Below are 15,253 nucleotides of genomic sequence, written 5' to 3'. Positions count from 1 at the left end.
GTTCCATTTGGCAATACAAATCTCTGGTTTCCAGAGAAACTGCTTAAGCGCGCAGACGCTCTGGAGTTAAAACAGCACAGCGTGCTACATTTAGAGGAGTGGAAAGACAGCAGCGTTCCAAACATCACACTGATCACATTGGGTGCCTTGCGAGGAAAATGAAAATGCTCAGGGAAAGGCAAGCTTTATATAAAACTCCAGTGAGGAGTCATGGTTTGCTGTGCTGTTGTAAGAAAGGTGCAGTGTGGGATTATCAGCTAGAGAAACACTGAAGGTAAAAGTTAAGTCTTCAAAAGGCCAGGTGGATTCTAGAGCATGTAAGATGCTTATAAAAAGAATGTCGTCTGGTTCACTGACAGTGGAATGCTAACGCTATTTTTTGCCATTTAATTATGAACATGAAGTATTCATGAGCTGTAGAGATAAGTGAGGATTTATGTCTTTGTTCTGAATTGAACTAGTAGATGTGCATAGATAAGCAGTACAAATCTAAAGGCCATATCTATGATTTGTTCAGGCTCTGCAGTGCTTCTAGCGTATTTTGCAAACATTGTTTTTTCCACCTTGCTTTTACACAGAACTTTAGGTGCAGATTCCTGTGTAGCTGGGAATCTCTGCTGCTTGCTTTATTGCACCAACATTTGCTTATTTTTTGGTGGTTGTATGTTGTTTTTTTTGGTTGGGTTTTTTTTTTTCCCCCTGCTAGAATTTTAAACTGATAGGTCAAGCTCCTAGACTGGATTCTTCCTTTTCATTGTGAAGTGTACTTGTGGTGAGGTCTCTACAAGTAGTCAAAACTTGCACAAAGGAGGTAGAACTTGCAGAAGGTTCAGCTGTTTGCCCAGGTGGCCTCTAAAATCTCTTTACTGAAGCCCTGCTCTGAGTTAACCAGTGTGTAACGTTGTTTTCTGCCTGGTAAACAGCTCCACAAACTGCCCAGTACCTCTGCTGTGCTTACAGGAGGAAAATCTATTGAGGAGAGCGATGTTTATAATCCAGTTACTTTCCTAGCGATGGGGAATTAAAAGTAGTACACACAAAATACATGCCTGTATTCTTCCCCCTCCATAAGGAAGAAGACTATACCTGGCAAAAGCAGCTGGCATCTTCTTTGTGGTAAAGGAAGACGTAGACAGGCACAACTTCCTCTGTGTTAAGACCAGAGAGTAGTTTGTGTTAGATCACTCTGTGGATTTTTCTATGGGCTGATAGAAAACTCGCTCCAAGTACAGTGGACAAGCTGTAGGCTCGCTGTCCTGTAGCTGAGCCTAGAAGAACTTGTGTATATACAAATCATCACAAAACACTGTTTCCAGTGTGCCTGGACAGTTTCAGTTACCTAGAAAAGTGATGTCAGGAACCAGAAAATGTAGCCACAAGTTCCAAAAGTAGAAAACTTTTATTCAAGCTTTTTGTTCTTTAAAGGGGGGGGCTAGGGGGAGAAACAGCTAAAATATAGTTTTGTCTTCATTTCCAATCTCCATGGATCTTGTCCAGTGAGGCATAACCTTCTGCATGGAGATCTCCGCCCTCCCCCCCCCCGATGAGGAGTCACATTAATATCATCTTTCCAGTGACATCCCATTGACATCACAAGCTAAGGTCAGTTCCTCAGTCACTGAAATGAAAGCTACCTGGAAGATACTTGCGTTTAAAAGTGAAAAGGAAATGAAAATATGCTACAGACTATAGGCTTCTGGATCTGCTCTTGAATAGCAGAGTCTAAAGTGAAATTCTGATAGGCTGAGCCAATCACTTTCTTCAAAACCAATTTATAGTATCCTTTTTTCTGTAGCATTACTTTGCAAATGTGAGCTGTTGATTACTTATCTCGATAATGTATTGGTAATGACCAGCTAAGCAGCAAGTTATAGTAAAAAAGCTTCTTACAGCTATAAAAGAAATACTAAACAATTGTTCTCTGTACCTTTGCATTCACAAATAGCTGTTATTAGTTGCTTAGCTACCAGTGACCCTTATTAAATTTCTATTTAGAAAAAGTGATGAATTCAAAATCATGAGGGGATTCTATCACAGGTAAACAATCTCAAAGTATTTTAAATGCAGCATTTCAATAATAGGATAATTATTTTCTCAAGCTTTTTTAAAAAAACCAAACAACAACCATCAAACAAACAAGACCACCCACCCCCCCAAAAAAAACCCCAAACAAAACCCAGAACAGCAAGAACACACTCTAGAACTGTTTTGCTATAGGATGATTTATGCTTATAGTACATGTGAAGGCTAAGTTAGGGATGATGGTGTGGCTGCTGTAGTTCATTGACCTTTGTAAAATAAATATGTACGGCCTCTTTATTCATTATTTCTAGGCAAAAGAACATCATTAAAGAGGACTTATGCTGACATACACTTTCAAATTTATCTCAAATGTTACTCATTGCAAGGAGGATGCAGATGCCCAAACTTAATATTTGAAAGCCAAGAAACAGGGTGAAATCAAAGCTTAAAACTAACAGCATTTTTGCACTTGTAATTTAAAAAAATTCTTTTTGTTTATCTCTAAATAGAGAGCCTGTGAAATGGGCCTGGGTAGGGAACCAAATCTCTTCTCTGAGTATTCCCAGAGAAGGGATAGAATTGTGTCATAGTTAGAAGGGAAACAAAGGGAGACACATGGTAATTCTCACCTTTCGTGTTACTTTCATTGTCAGATTTCCCATTTTACCTATTATAAATCCTCCATTTTTTTTCCAGATGTTAAACCGTCTAACATTTTGGTAAACTCTAGAGGTGAAATCAAGCTTTGTGATTTTGGTGTCAGTGGACAACTGATAGATTCTATGGCAAACTCGTTTGTTGGCACACGCTCCTACATGTCTGTAAGTACAGATTTTATAGCTTTACATTTACTATACATTATGGTAGAGTTACCACAATGCCAGTAACCAAACAAGAAACCAACTATTGACGTTGCTACTGCTGTTCATAGATCAGTGGTTCATGCATTCCAGGAATATTCCAGTATCATATCAAATTGTTTATGGGAGGAAAGAACTGTTGCAAGAAAAGTCAAGCAGTTTGGAATATTTTATAGCACTGCAAAAGAGATTCAATTGCGTCTACATTGCAGAATCCAATCACTTAATGCATTTGGGTTTTGTATACATGTGTCTCCAAAAAAGCCCAGTATTTTTAGTTTGCTTTCCTTAAGTGTGGTTTTCTTTCCACTCCAGCATTTTGCTGCAGTCACTTATGTAGGCAAGGTGCTACTTCATTAGTGATCCTGTTGTGACTGCTCCTGGGAACCCAACATGGCTGCAGCAACAAGAGAAAGTGTAGGAGTGGCTAGTGTGGACAAGGCCACGGCAGCTAATCTGAGACTATTTACAGGGTATTCTTTATTCCTGTATTTGAGGAATACCTTGAAACTTGCTCTTCAGAGGAACTCTTTGCATTATGTGAAAGTCAGTTAATGGAAATAACAGATCTCTTTATTCTAATGTACTCACCTTGTTCAGCATACAACCAATTAACTCATACAATCAGAGTGTTTGGGGATTCTGCTGTAGGATTGAAACTGTGTGGGCTTAAACTTAAAGGAAAAAAGCATAATAATGCTGCTTCTGCTCAGCATGGGACCTGCATTTCAACATCAAAGACAGTATTATCTTCTTTTGTCATTTAATATTGGTAACATACTTGAAATAAAACCGTGCCTTATGTTCCCACATATATCCAGGGGCTGTTGCTAATTAGCAAAAAATCACAGCTCCATCTCTTCTGGGCCCTTGACATACTACTGGCATTCCCTTTTCCTTCTAGTAGAAGGAATGAGAGCAAAGTGCTGTCTACCTTCAGTCTTCCTCAGTTTATTGTTCTACCAGACTGAGATTTAGCTTTGCTCTCTGTCACCATATGTCACAGACCGAGATGTGATGGTGATCTTATTTATTCTTTTTGATAGTATCTGAAGTACCTTTTCTTGCAGTATCTTCCTTAGCATACTTTTTCAAATAACAGCTAGAGAATTGTTACATGCCAAACAACGTCCTGTTCTACCGAATGAAGGTGTGTACAATCAACAATGCTTAACTGGAACGTATTTTCTAGATTTTAATTATTTTTGTATAACTACTACTGTGTGTATTTCCTGCTTTTTCTCATCCACTCACTTCTTCCTTTACACTTACATTTTATGAAAATCTACTGTGTATCTTTGGTTTTGGGCATCTTTATCCATTGTCCAGCAATTGTGTAGTTTATCCAGATGGCTTTGGGACACTGAAGGTGTCCCACTGAGGTGGGACACTGGAGAAAGCTCAAATATAATCTCAGTAAACGTTACAAAACTAATTTAACAAAACTATCGCCCATTATGGCAGAGGGAAGAGACTTTACGGTAATACTGCATTCTTACATTCTATAAGAATAAGTTTCAAATTATATGTATTTTTCCAAAATCTGCATACAGTCAGGCAAGAATCTGCACCGTTTTTGTAAAATATGAGCTTGATTTTTTTTTAAAAAGAGAACAGAAAAGTGAACACTTTCTTTGAGAAGTCTTAGTAAAAGTGGATCCAAGGATGATGTAGATCGATGTAATAAAAATTGCAGAAACCATCTGCAGCATTTAACATAGTACTGATAAAGCAAGCGTAAAAACTAAGCAAAAGGAGTTGGTTAAGGACTAATCTTATGTTTAGGCATATTGTTCTGTTCTTTAGGCAGAAACAGAAGATGGATACACTGATCAGGACTGAGGATCTTTGGAGCAATGTGATTGGGATATCCAGATACGGCTTTAATCATCATTCAACTGACCAAAAAATCCCATACCTAAATACCTTTCCAGTGTTCGAGTCCAAGAACAATACAAAATATATTTTTAGCTGAGTCTGTCTTAGCTGCATACATTTTCATAACACATTAACGTGTATATAAGCTATCCAGAACCCGTGTTTGTGTTTCTCCCTTTCTAGTTTGTTTTTTCCTGAGGAAAAATTTAAGCCTATTGCATTTTTGTTTGTCAGGCCATAATGCGCAAGTGGTTGAGCTGGCAGAATGTGTCTGTCTTCCTATCTTGTATATATTTTTTAATCACTATACCTCCAGGAAAGGTCTGTGCCCTGCATAATACTTTATCGCTCAATTTGTATGTTACGTTTTATTGTCATTTCGATGGATTATAGAGCTCAACAGTTTATTTGGAAGTTATTTGAATATGGATCTAAAACTGCAGTATGCATGTATATAATAGTCCTTGTATAAATGCATTTCTGCTATAGGGAGCTATCAGAATGGTATCAGCTGAGAAGTGTCACAAACTACAAGATTATTCCTAGAGCACCAAGTCACTTTTGGACCCATATAGAATCAATAAAGCCACCTTCCCTCTCCTTCCCAAAGCAGAAAACCAAGAACAGCTTCTCAGGGAAACGAGGTGAATCTTTAGTTGCCCATACAAGTTTTGCTTTCTTATTCTTTAATTATCCCATCATTATTAATAGTTGCAACACTTAGATATTATGTTAATGTAGTAAACCAGCAACATAATAGCATCATTTTTAAAGAGTCAAAGTTGTTTGCAGTGGTGGTATGCAATGTTTTTGGAACTCCAGATGAGATGTTTAGAGAAAAAGATCAATAAGTCACTCATCAGAACGTGTCATACTAATAGGTTGGGGTTTCATCCTCCATTTTATCCAGGCTATTGCAGCATGCAATTTTTCTTCCTCCTTGTTACAATACTGTCTCCTCTCCTTTTTTTTAGCCGGAAAGACTACAGGGAACTCATTATTCGGTGCAATCGGATATATGGAGTATGGGGTTGTCACTGGTAGAAATGGCTATTGGCAGATACCCGATTCCTCCTCCTGACTCTAAGGAGCTGGAATTAATGTTTGGCTGCCCAGTAGAGGGAGATTCTCCAGTCACTGAGACCTCGCCCAGGCAAAGAACACCTGGTCGACCAGTGAGCTGTAAGTTACAACAATCTGTTAAATTCTTTTCTAACACCTTTCTCTGTCATCTTAAAGGTCTTCCTTATCTGATACTGGTCTGCATAGTGTGGCTTTAAACTTCAAAAAATCAGATTGTATTGGGCACCTGGCTCAGTCCTACTATGAGGAGGTATCCGAGTTTGAGAATCAAGGACCAGAGATCCTTTTGTTGATAACTGAGCTGTTCGTGAGCACCATTAAGGTCCCATTCTGTTGATAGGGTTCATATCTCTAAGATGCAATGCTGATCAGAGTACAGTAGGACTATTCCCAGTGAAGTTAATGGTTTAGATCAGACCTGAAAACAATGTCTCCTTGCATAAAAGTATTACCCTGTTGCTGTTTCACTTTTTTTCCTGTAAATCTACTGGATGCCATGTAAGAATAGAGTGCATGACTGTTAGCTTCTTAAAACACCTCTGCCATGGGAGGAGAGTCACGCTGTATTTTTCGACTTCTACAATTTCTTTTTAGCCTATGGACCAGACAGCAGACCCCCAATGGCAATCTTTGAACTTCTTGATTACATCGTCAATGAGGTAATCAACTATTTGCACTTGTACTAATATGATTGTAAATTTTTAAAGCATTCCAGAATTTGAGGGGGTGTGGAGTTAGTGTTAGGATAAGCCATGTCTTCTGATCTTTTATTGCTGCAGTATGAGAGACACATCCTTGTTACGTGTTTTGGCTTGATTTTTAAATTATTCCCAGGAAAACTTTAGTTCATTTCTCTGCATCATTTAAGTAGGTTCATGGGTTTTCTAGCCTGGATCATGCAGCCTGTTAGGACAGTTAATAGCAAATGGTATGATCAAGCATATACAAAACTGTTTTTTTTTCATTTGATTTGTTTTAGTCTTATGAACAACCTCAGTTATAATACTGTGTCTTTCAAATAGCTAAGCTACAAGGCTAGTTAGAGATTGCTATTTTAGAATCAATTGTCTGTTTCCAATATTTTCACAAGTGCTACTGAAACTCACATGACTCCTGCTTGTGTCCTTCCAAACAAAAAAAGCATGCTCGTGTTAGCTATCACTTGTAACAGCTGGATAACATAATTGTTCCAGGTGAATGAATTATAAAAAAGTGTGACACACCTATTTAAAAAGCACAGTTGGTGCCTAGGTCCCTGCAATGACTAGCATCGCTTATGCTACTGTACATGTACTGATAAACTGCTGCTGTTTCTCGTGTGCATGCACAATTCTCCCCTCACATTACAAACCTATTTTGCCTATTATGTAACACTTCAATATGACAGCACTAACTCTTGGAATAGAGTTAGCATTAGATTACTTAAGACACTATGGTCCTGCTCTTGTAGCATCCCTGAGGAGGTCAGTTTAAGCTGAAAAAGGAGGTCAGTAGTTGAGAATTCGGCAAGATTATCTTCTGCCACCTCTGCTGTAGCACAAGCAGTCTTCAGCATAAGCTGCTACATCCAACAAAGTCTGTACACCAGTGAGTAACTGAATGCAGGCTGTGTCTCAACTCTGTACATACAAATAGCCCAAGTGTAAGTGCTTGCAGAACCCATGGTATAAGAAGGAAAACTTAACTCTGACCCTATAACAAATGTCATGGAGAACAAGACAATAATATGCAGGTTTATATAGTACCTCTTCTTTCTTTATCAGAATTCTTTTTGAATTCAGAACCTGAAGATACTCATTTCCTGGGACAGAATATTTAGATCAAAAGGATGATGGAACTAATGGTGTGCAGGGCATCTTCCCTTCCCTAAACTGGAGATTAGTAGTGAGGAGAATAACACAGTGCTAATTACTGCCAGCTGCTCTGAGCCTTCTTTAATGACAGCTCGAGGCTGTGTTAACCACATTCAGGTGTATGGGGGGAAAAAAAAGGTACAACAAAAAACACCCTGCACCATAGAAACTGTCTCTGGTCTGATTTATTACTGAAACACCTAAAATCCAGCAGCTGTGAGAGTAATAACCAAAAGTAGTCAGTAATAAACTTGGCACCTTTACTTTTATAAATCATATGACAGCACATCCTTTATTCATATGCATGGAAGCTGAAGTCTGCCTGACATTTGTTTCAGAGCTCAGCTTTGAAGGAAGGCCTGGGTAGTGCTAGGGCTTTACAGCTTTGCCCAGATATAGGACATATAATTGGTAGATCTCTGGGTAGGTTGTGCATCATCATGTATTAGTTATGCTGAATGACTGCTGATTTTTTTTTTAAGCCACCTCCAAAACTGCCCAATGGTGTGTTTGGTTCTGAATTTCAAGATTTTGTTAACAAATGGTGAGTATTTTCTCTATGTCTAAGTTGCAAAGGGACACATTTGGGATCAATAACTTGGCAATTAGAGACCCTACTTGTAGGTCATGGCAAATGTGGAGTAATGTGAATTAGCATAATCCTCTTTCTCCAACTGTTAATGTGCCTAAAGCTCATTTTACAGGCACCAGCTTGACAGCATATGCGTCCAAAGAGAGCCCCAAAGCTGAGAGCTGTTCCCTTCTTTAAGATATGATCTCTGCTGCTGTGTGCAACTTAGATTGGTGTCTTCAGTGCTGAGAAAGTACTATAGTACTTATGGGCTCTGATCGTACAACACGCTCCTAAAGGAGGATTCTTACTTTTAAGGGTAACCTTCACAGCATTCTGCAGTGACTGTTCCATACGATGCAGAAGTCTTGCAGGCTCCAGATGCTTTTTTCTTTCCGAGTGCTTCACTGAACTAACGTCTTTATCACACCAGTCATTCTCCCATCTGTTTACTTTCCCAACTGTGCTTCAGTGATACCTGTACTGAACCAGTATATTGAGTGCTAAGGGAGGCAGTTCATTAGTTTGGAAAGTTAGTTTATTTATTAAAAGCTACATATACTTATTTACTGTTTCCAAAAGGAAGAACAGTAACACAATAGCTGTACTTGATACTGAGCTTGAAAAGACTTGGGTAAAAGAAACTTGAGGGATAAAGTGATTCAAATTGTTGAATTTTTGTTTAAATGGCAATTTGATCTCTCCAGCTTGGTTATAAACACTCACTCCTGCCCCCACTGAACAGTATCAGACAATTCAGGATTTCATACCTAAAACTATACCTGTGAAACCTATGGAAGGGAATTGCTTACAGACCCAGATCTATGTTTGAGAGGCACTACATTACCTAATGCTTTTATCTAGAGTGGTTTCTTCTTGGGGCCAAAGCAGTATACCAACATGATATAACTAGATCTTTATTTTAAAAGATAATAGTGTGTAACTTTATGTAACACTTTGTTTTCCTAGTTTAATTAAAAATCCTGCTGAGAGAGCTGATTTGAAGCAGCTGATGGTAAGTGAAAGTCCTTAACTTGAACTAAGAGCAGTCTGCTGTGCAGGTTGGGTTCCTGAGCTGACCTGAGATCAGGATCAGAGCATATGGCCTAGAGCGTAATCTGTGGCCCCTGACAGAAGCAGCTCAAACGGTTTGAGGGCGGGGGGGCTGCTTTTCTGATCCAGAGATCAAGGGGCCTCAGGGCTTTCACATGCTCCTAGAACAGGGACTATCAAGGAGGCCAAAACTGGTGGGTTTTGAGTCTGTTGTGTGATAATTACAATGAGTATATGACCTAATGCTATTTGTATTAATTGGCAAAAGAACTATCTCTCTTTCTTGGGTTTATTAGTCAATAATAAAGTATATAGATTATTACTTTTAAGAGGAAGAAAGAACAAAATTCCACATACATTAGGGACTTGTTAAATAGGCTTTATCATCTTTTTGTGAAACACAGGATTTGCGCCTCTCTTTTCATCAGCTTTGCCTTGCAAAATCTCTAGAACTACTAGACACAAACAAATCTTGTGGTTTTTTTTTTTTTCATGAAATGACCTTATCAGTTTCAGTGGATCTTTTCATGGCCTTAAGTATAATGGTAGGACTTAAGTTCTACTACGGAAAATGAAGTTTTCCCTGCACTGATCCTGCTGTACAATAAAGTTGCAAAATGCAGTCAGACTCTTCCTATTACAAAAAGCCTTTCTGTGCACAGGCAGATATTTTTTCCAGAGTATTATCTCAAGTGGCTGAGTCATATCCTTATCGCATACTGTGGTGTAAGTATTCTGCAATAGGCACTGTGTAGGCAGTATTCCTCTGGAATACTTTGTGATGTGTACATTTCATGTGCTGGTTATTTCAGTAATCCTGCAGGAAAGCTCTCCTGATCATTTCCTGTGGTTTGCCAAATTTTATAGCCAGCTTGAATACTGAAAGTAAACTGGATTTATTATATTTCATGTTATTCAAAATTATTATTTAACAGATTGAGTGCTTGAATAATAATATTCTTCTCTGCTCAGATTCATGCTTTCATTAAGAGATCTGAAGCGGAGGAGGTGGATTTTGCGGGGTGGCTTTGTTCAACCATAGGCCTCAACCAACCGAGTACACCCACACATGCTGCTGGAGTCTGAATATGGAAGAGCAAATCCTGTACTGTACATCTGTTAACAACAATGCTATTTTGGTCCTATTTCCTCAGCTTGTACCTGTTCAAACATGTATTTCACCTCTTAAGGAAGAATGTCTTTATAGCATGTGCCAAATGGTTTTAAGTTTTGTCATAAACTAATTGGTATTGTATTGGATTACATTCATTTACTGACCAAAACGTTAAGATGTTTAAGTTACAGTGCTTGCTGATTTTTAAGTGATTATGGATATTCTTTCTTAATGAAAATATCACTGGGGGTGTTTACCCCCAGCTTGTTTGAACTTTATCAGAATTCTTTGTAAATTGTTGGTACTTCAATCATGCTTACCGAATCTCCAATGCAAAAAGGGTTAGGGATGCTCCAAAACTATCTGTCGAGCATGCTTTTGCTGCTGCCAAACTGTATCTGAAAGTTAGGCCTAATGGTTCCAATTTTGCTGTTGTTTAGAGATATCTCTTTCCAGGTAAAGAAGGCAAGAGCTCTGCATTTCTTGGAATATACAGGGCAATATTCTAATTGTAGACTTGTTCATATTTCTATATTTATTTTTAAAAAGTATCATCATACTTGGATTTAGTGATGTATGTCTTTCTAATTGATTTTTAAAAGTTAGTTCTTGGAAGTGTCCTACGGAATCGAGACAAAGATCCAGGCAACTTGCTTTCTTTTAACCTAAAAATTCATGACAACTGTGTTAGTGTCTAAAGTGTATGAAGATCCTCTATTGTTTTATTCTCTCAGATGTTTAGCAATGGATTCTCTTAATAAATATATTATCAAGTAACTTCTTGAAGCTTTTTTTAAAACTCAAAAACTTAACTAAAGCCTTAAGGTGAAGTCATTGCTGCATTACACACCCTTTTCTATATATTTTTCCACAACCATTCAATATCCTTAGTTCCAGAGGTAAAAGATTGCATATGTACATTGACAATCTGTGGAACAGGCCTTGAGTCAGTTGCTGTTGCAGTGTGTTAATACCCTGTTTACCAGGTTTCTGTGGAATGTCTGAGGGAAGTCTGACTGCAGAGGTTTTGTCTGTGTAGTGCTCACACAACTTGTACAGTGCTCTGCTCCGTTGGGTGCTGTAACCCACTGGGTGGGGTGTGACAGGTGCTTTCCTAGGGCAAACCAGCATTGTGGCACAAAACACAGGAATGGTGTGTTCCACCCAGCAGAGGGAAGATCTGCTTGCCTGCATCTGTCATTAACCAAGAGCTAGTACTACACTGACTTCTTCAGCTTATTTTTCTTCAGAAGTCCAGCTTCCGTCACTCACCTGGCAAGCTAATTGCTGTTGCTGTACAACAGAACAGGGAGAGGTAGGTACAGCTCTGTGTCCTCAGCACAAAGTCTTGCTCTCTTTATAGCGTGGCTCAGCATGGCTGTTAAAAAGTTTAGCTCCTTGAAAGGATGTTTCGGACATGGAAATGGCTGAAGGAATCCAATCATTCTAGACATGAACTTCCACTTGGCCAACAGTATCAAGTATCAGAGAGAGGGCTAGAATAGCCCTCAATCCATCAGCAGTAGGAAATGACTCATTGACATGTCCAAGGCTTCCTTCAGATTGTCTTCACTTGAATGTGGCTTTTGGTAGCAGTGACAAGGCTGTGTAGTGTTTGATTTAAAATCTGTCCTGAGCTTTAGATGTGAATTATACATACTAACACACAGAAAAACAACAGCACTTTTACCAAATAGTAAAAAGAAAAATGCAAGCTCTTAGAGATTTAAATCCCATTTTACTTGTTTGCTCCACAGACAGCAGTAACCTGAACAATGCATGCAGTTACATGTAGTAGGACACCGGGTAAAGTACTTTATTGCAACATGCAATAGAAAAAGCAAGCAAGGGCCTCATTCACAAAAGGCAGCAGGAAGTATATCCATGAAAATGACTCCGGACCATGCTGGGGACAAATAACATTTTTCAACAGTCAAAACTACCCTTGGAGATGAAACCCAGGAGCAGCTACTCTAGAATGTGACTTGCCCAGAAGCAAAGTAAAGGGGGCAAGTGGTCCTGCTGTAAGACAGAGCACTATAACGTGAAGAAAGGAGGGGCTGGCTACTGAGCTCCTCGCAAACCAGCTTCTCAGACACATACTTTCAAAGAACTACTTGACACTCCAAGTCGTGACACTTTCTGCTCAAACTTCTTGGGTTTTTTTTACCTGTGACTCTTGGGAAAGCTTTGCTGAATATTCTGCACTCGTGTTCTAAGCCCCTTCATTAAGACATCCAGGATTCTCAAAAACCAGTTACTCTTTAGTACAGGATGAAGCTACATTTACATTCCAACACTGAGTTTCTATTGCTACAAACCAAGTAAGAGCCAAAGAAACAATCTCTCCTCAAACAGTGGCAGGACCTCGTTGGAGGTTGAATGGTGTTCTGACCACACCCAGGACACAGGGCACTCTTCAAAGTTCCTTTCCTGCTCTTAAAAGCAAACTTTACAAGACTGCTCATGCTGTTTTCTCCGAGTGATGCCAGAGATGGCAACAGCACCTTTAGATACCAGTTGTGCAATGAACAACCCTGGATATAACTGACTATTCTCCTAGTAAGACAGTGGACAAAGTGGCTGAGTTAGAATATTACCTTTATTGTCTGTTTTTAATCAGCTTAACAGAGTTTGGGTTTCTGTGCTTTAAAACAAGTCTTTAAGAACTGATAAAATAACCAGCTGCACCACACGGTGTCTGGATATTGTCTATCGGTAAGAGCAGCACTAGCTTGTTACTGTACCATTGAAGAAATTGTGGAGGGGACTTCACATCACTTTCCATTTTATAACTAAGTTCTTAAACTCCTCATACTCCTCCTTGAAGCTCACTTGAAAGCAGAAGGCGGACTTGCATTGACTTAGGAAGTTACTGTGAGGGAATAAGAAAATAACACTGATTTAAAAATAAGAGTTTGTTATTACGAGTAACACAGACCAATTCTTACTGTACAATTTGTGGACAAATAAAAGGCTAATTGGCTGCTACTCCGAAAGAGCAAGAAGTAGAAAATACTTCATTGTTACAGTCAGACTGACAGTACTTAGGAAGAGCACCAGTAGGTACAAAGAGAGGCCACCTTGTTACTGCGCTCAGAATTAGGTTGATGGTGCAGGACCTGCTTCTCCCAATGTAAGAACACCTACATCTCTATCGCAGTTACAGGGAATGTAAGTCCGGTTTTCCGTGTAACTGAGAACATAGCAGCTGAAAGCCTGGAGACAATCCTGGACACACCTTTTCTCACTGCGGATCTTAAAATTCCCAGTTGAAAAGCAAATGAGGTTGTAATATAATCATTGGTTCAGCAACCAGCCTCCATGGCCTGGTTTTATTTTTCAGCATCAGGAAATAAGAACAGACGAATTATTGCTTTTAGCATACATGTTAAATTAGTCTGACTTGATTAATGACTTCTCCCATCCACATATAAAGATGCAGAAAGCTACATTAGGTTTTTAATGTGGAAACAGATTATGCTACGTATGCTACGTACGCAGCAAATTTTCATTCTTTTAACATCTTAAGTCAAGATGTCCCAAGCTTGTTGACATTCACGTGTTCAAGTGTAACCTCCCTAGACTCCAGGAGTCTTGCATATCGTACAGTTCATATCCATATACAGGACAAAATGAAAATCGGTGAATTTTATATAAATGAAGAAGGAATTCCTGAGTCTGTATTAAAAACCATCTCCGATTTTTTTCTCTCAAGAATCGGATTCCTCCTCCTCTTCCTCCTCTTCCTCTTCATGATCTTGGAGACTTAGGTGTAATTCAGTTTGATTGATAGCAGCCTCGTTGTCCATCTGCCCAAGAGTCTGTCACAAGAGAAGAGTTTATCTTGCTAATTATCAAGACCAGCAGCGATACAGAATGCTTCTCAAATCACTATTAAAACTGCAGTCACAGCGTCTTTTAGAAATCTCAGTACTAGAACTTGGCTGCACGAGCCCATCACAGCAACGAGCACCAGTTCTCCATAGAAGAGTTTCAACTAGTTCAGGCTGACCATATATTCAGTAAAAAGTTCAGAGGCTATCTCTTCCTCCATCCCCTACAATCGGTTGGCTAAACCACCATCTCACAGTTAAGCGTGTTAGACACAATACTTACTTAATAAACGGCGAACTGAAGCTACACCAGTATAGAGCAGGTATTTCCCAGCCTCCTTGGAAACAACATGCTGCTCTCAAGGATGGGAAAAGGTGAAACCCTTGAAATGTCAGCGAGCAACAAACCAGACAGATTTTACAGCTGAGCTTTTCAGTTAATAAGCAGCATAAACAAGGCCAACATTAGGAACTCCAGATGAAAACCACCCACAGAAACACCCACAGCCACTCAAATCAATTCGGCTCCCCTCTCCCTGTCGCTCTTGCTGACACGCCCCAGCACAGGGGAAAACCAGTCCCTCTCTTTTCACCCCGCAAGGGCTTCCCTTACTTTTTGAGTCTCCTCTGCAACAGCTGATGAAGAGACTGTTAGGTTCTCCTCTCTGGACCTGATCATAGACTGGAGCGCCAGCTCTTCCACCTGCAAACAAGGGAACACAGAAGCCTTTGCAGTAATTATTTCTTGGACTCTATTTAAAGTATTAAATATTTAAAATTTAATTAAGTTAAAATATTTTGGAATAATCAAGAGCAGCAAGAGCAAAGCTTTTAAATCACGTTTCACCGCTCGTCAGCTTCAATGCGCGGCAGGACACCGATGACCCCAGCGCCGGCCGCGTTTACCGGGACAGCAGTAAAGGGCTGCGTTTACCTCCGCGTTTACTTCGTGTAACAACAGCTGCGGTGCAGCGATTAACAGG

General features: G+C 39.4%; 1 protein-coding gene across 1 annotated transcript in view; it reads left to right on the top strand.

Annotated features, from left to right (window-relative positions):
* MAP2K1 (mitogen-activated protein kinase kinase 1) overlaps nucleotides 1–11,211 on the top strand; it is a 23,454-nt gene extending 12,243 nt beyond the window's left edge. Inside the window, exons 6-11 of the mRNA XM_009321525.1 lie at nucleotides 2,719–2,843; nucleotides 5,735–5,942; nucleotides 6,438–6,502; nucleotides 8,179–8,240; nucleotides 9,237–9,282; nucleotides 10,293–11,211. Of these exons, the coding sequence (XP_009319800.1) occupies nucleotides 2,719–2,843; nucleotides 5,735–5,942; nucleotides 6,438–6,502; nucleotides 8,179–8,240; nucleotides 9,237–9,282; nucleotides 10,293–10,406 (620 nt within the window). The 3' untranslated portion in view covers nucleotides 10,407–11,211. The remainder of the gene's footprint in view (nucleotides 1–2,718; nucleotides 2,844–5,734; nucleotides 5,943–6,437; nucleotides 6,503–8,178; nucleotides 8,241–9,236; nucleotides 9,283–10,292) is intronic.
* Nucleotides 11,212–15,253: the final 4,042 nt, after the last annotated feature.

This window comes from Pygoscelis adeliae, unplaced genomic scaffold (genome assembly GCF_000699105.1).
Source record: "Pygoscelis adeliae isolate BGI_AS28 unplaced genomic scaffold, ASM69910v1 Scaffold13, whole genome shotgun sequence".
Classification (NCBI taxonomy): domain Eukaryota; kingdom Metazoa; phylum Chordata; class Aves; order Sphenisciformes; family Spheniscidae; genus Pygoscelis; species Pygoscelis adeliae.
Note: the sequence above shows the minus strand (reverse complement) of the source record. Positions and strands in the feature narration are given on the sequence as shown.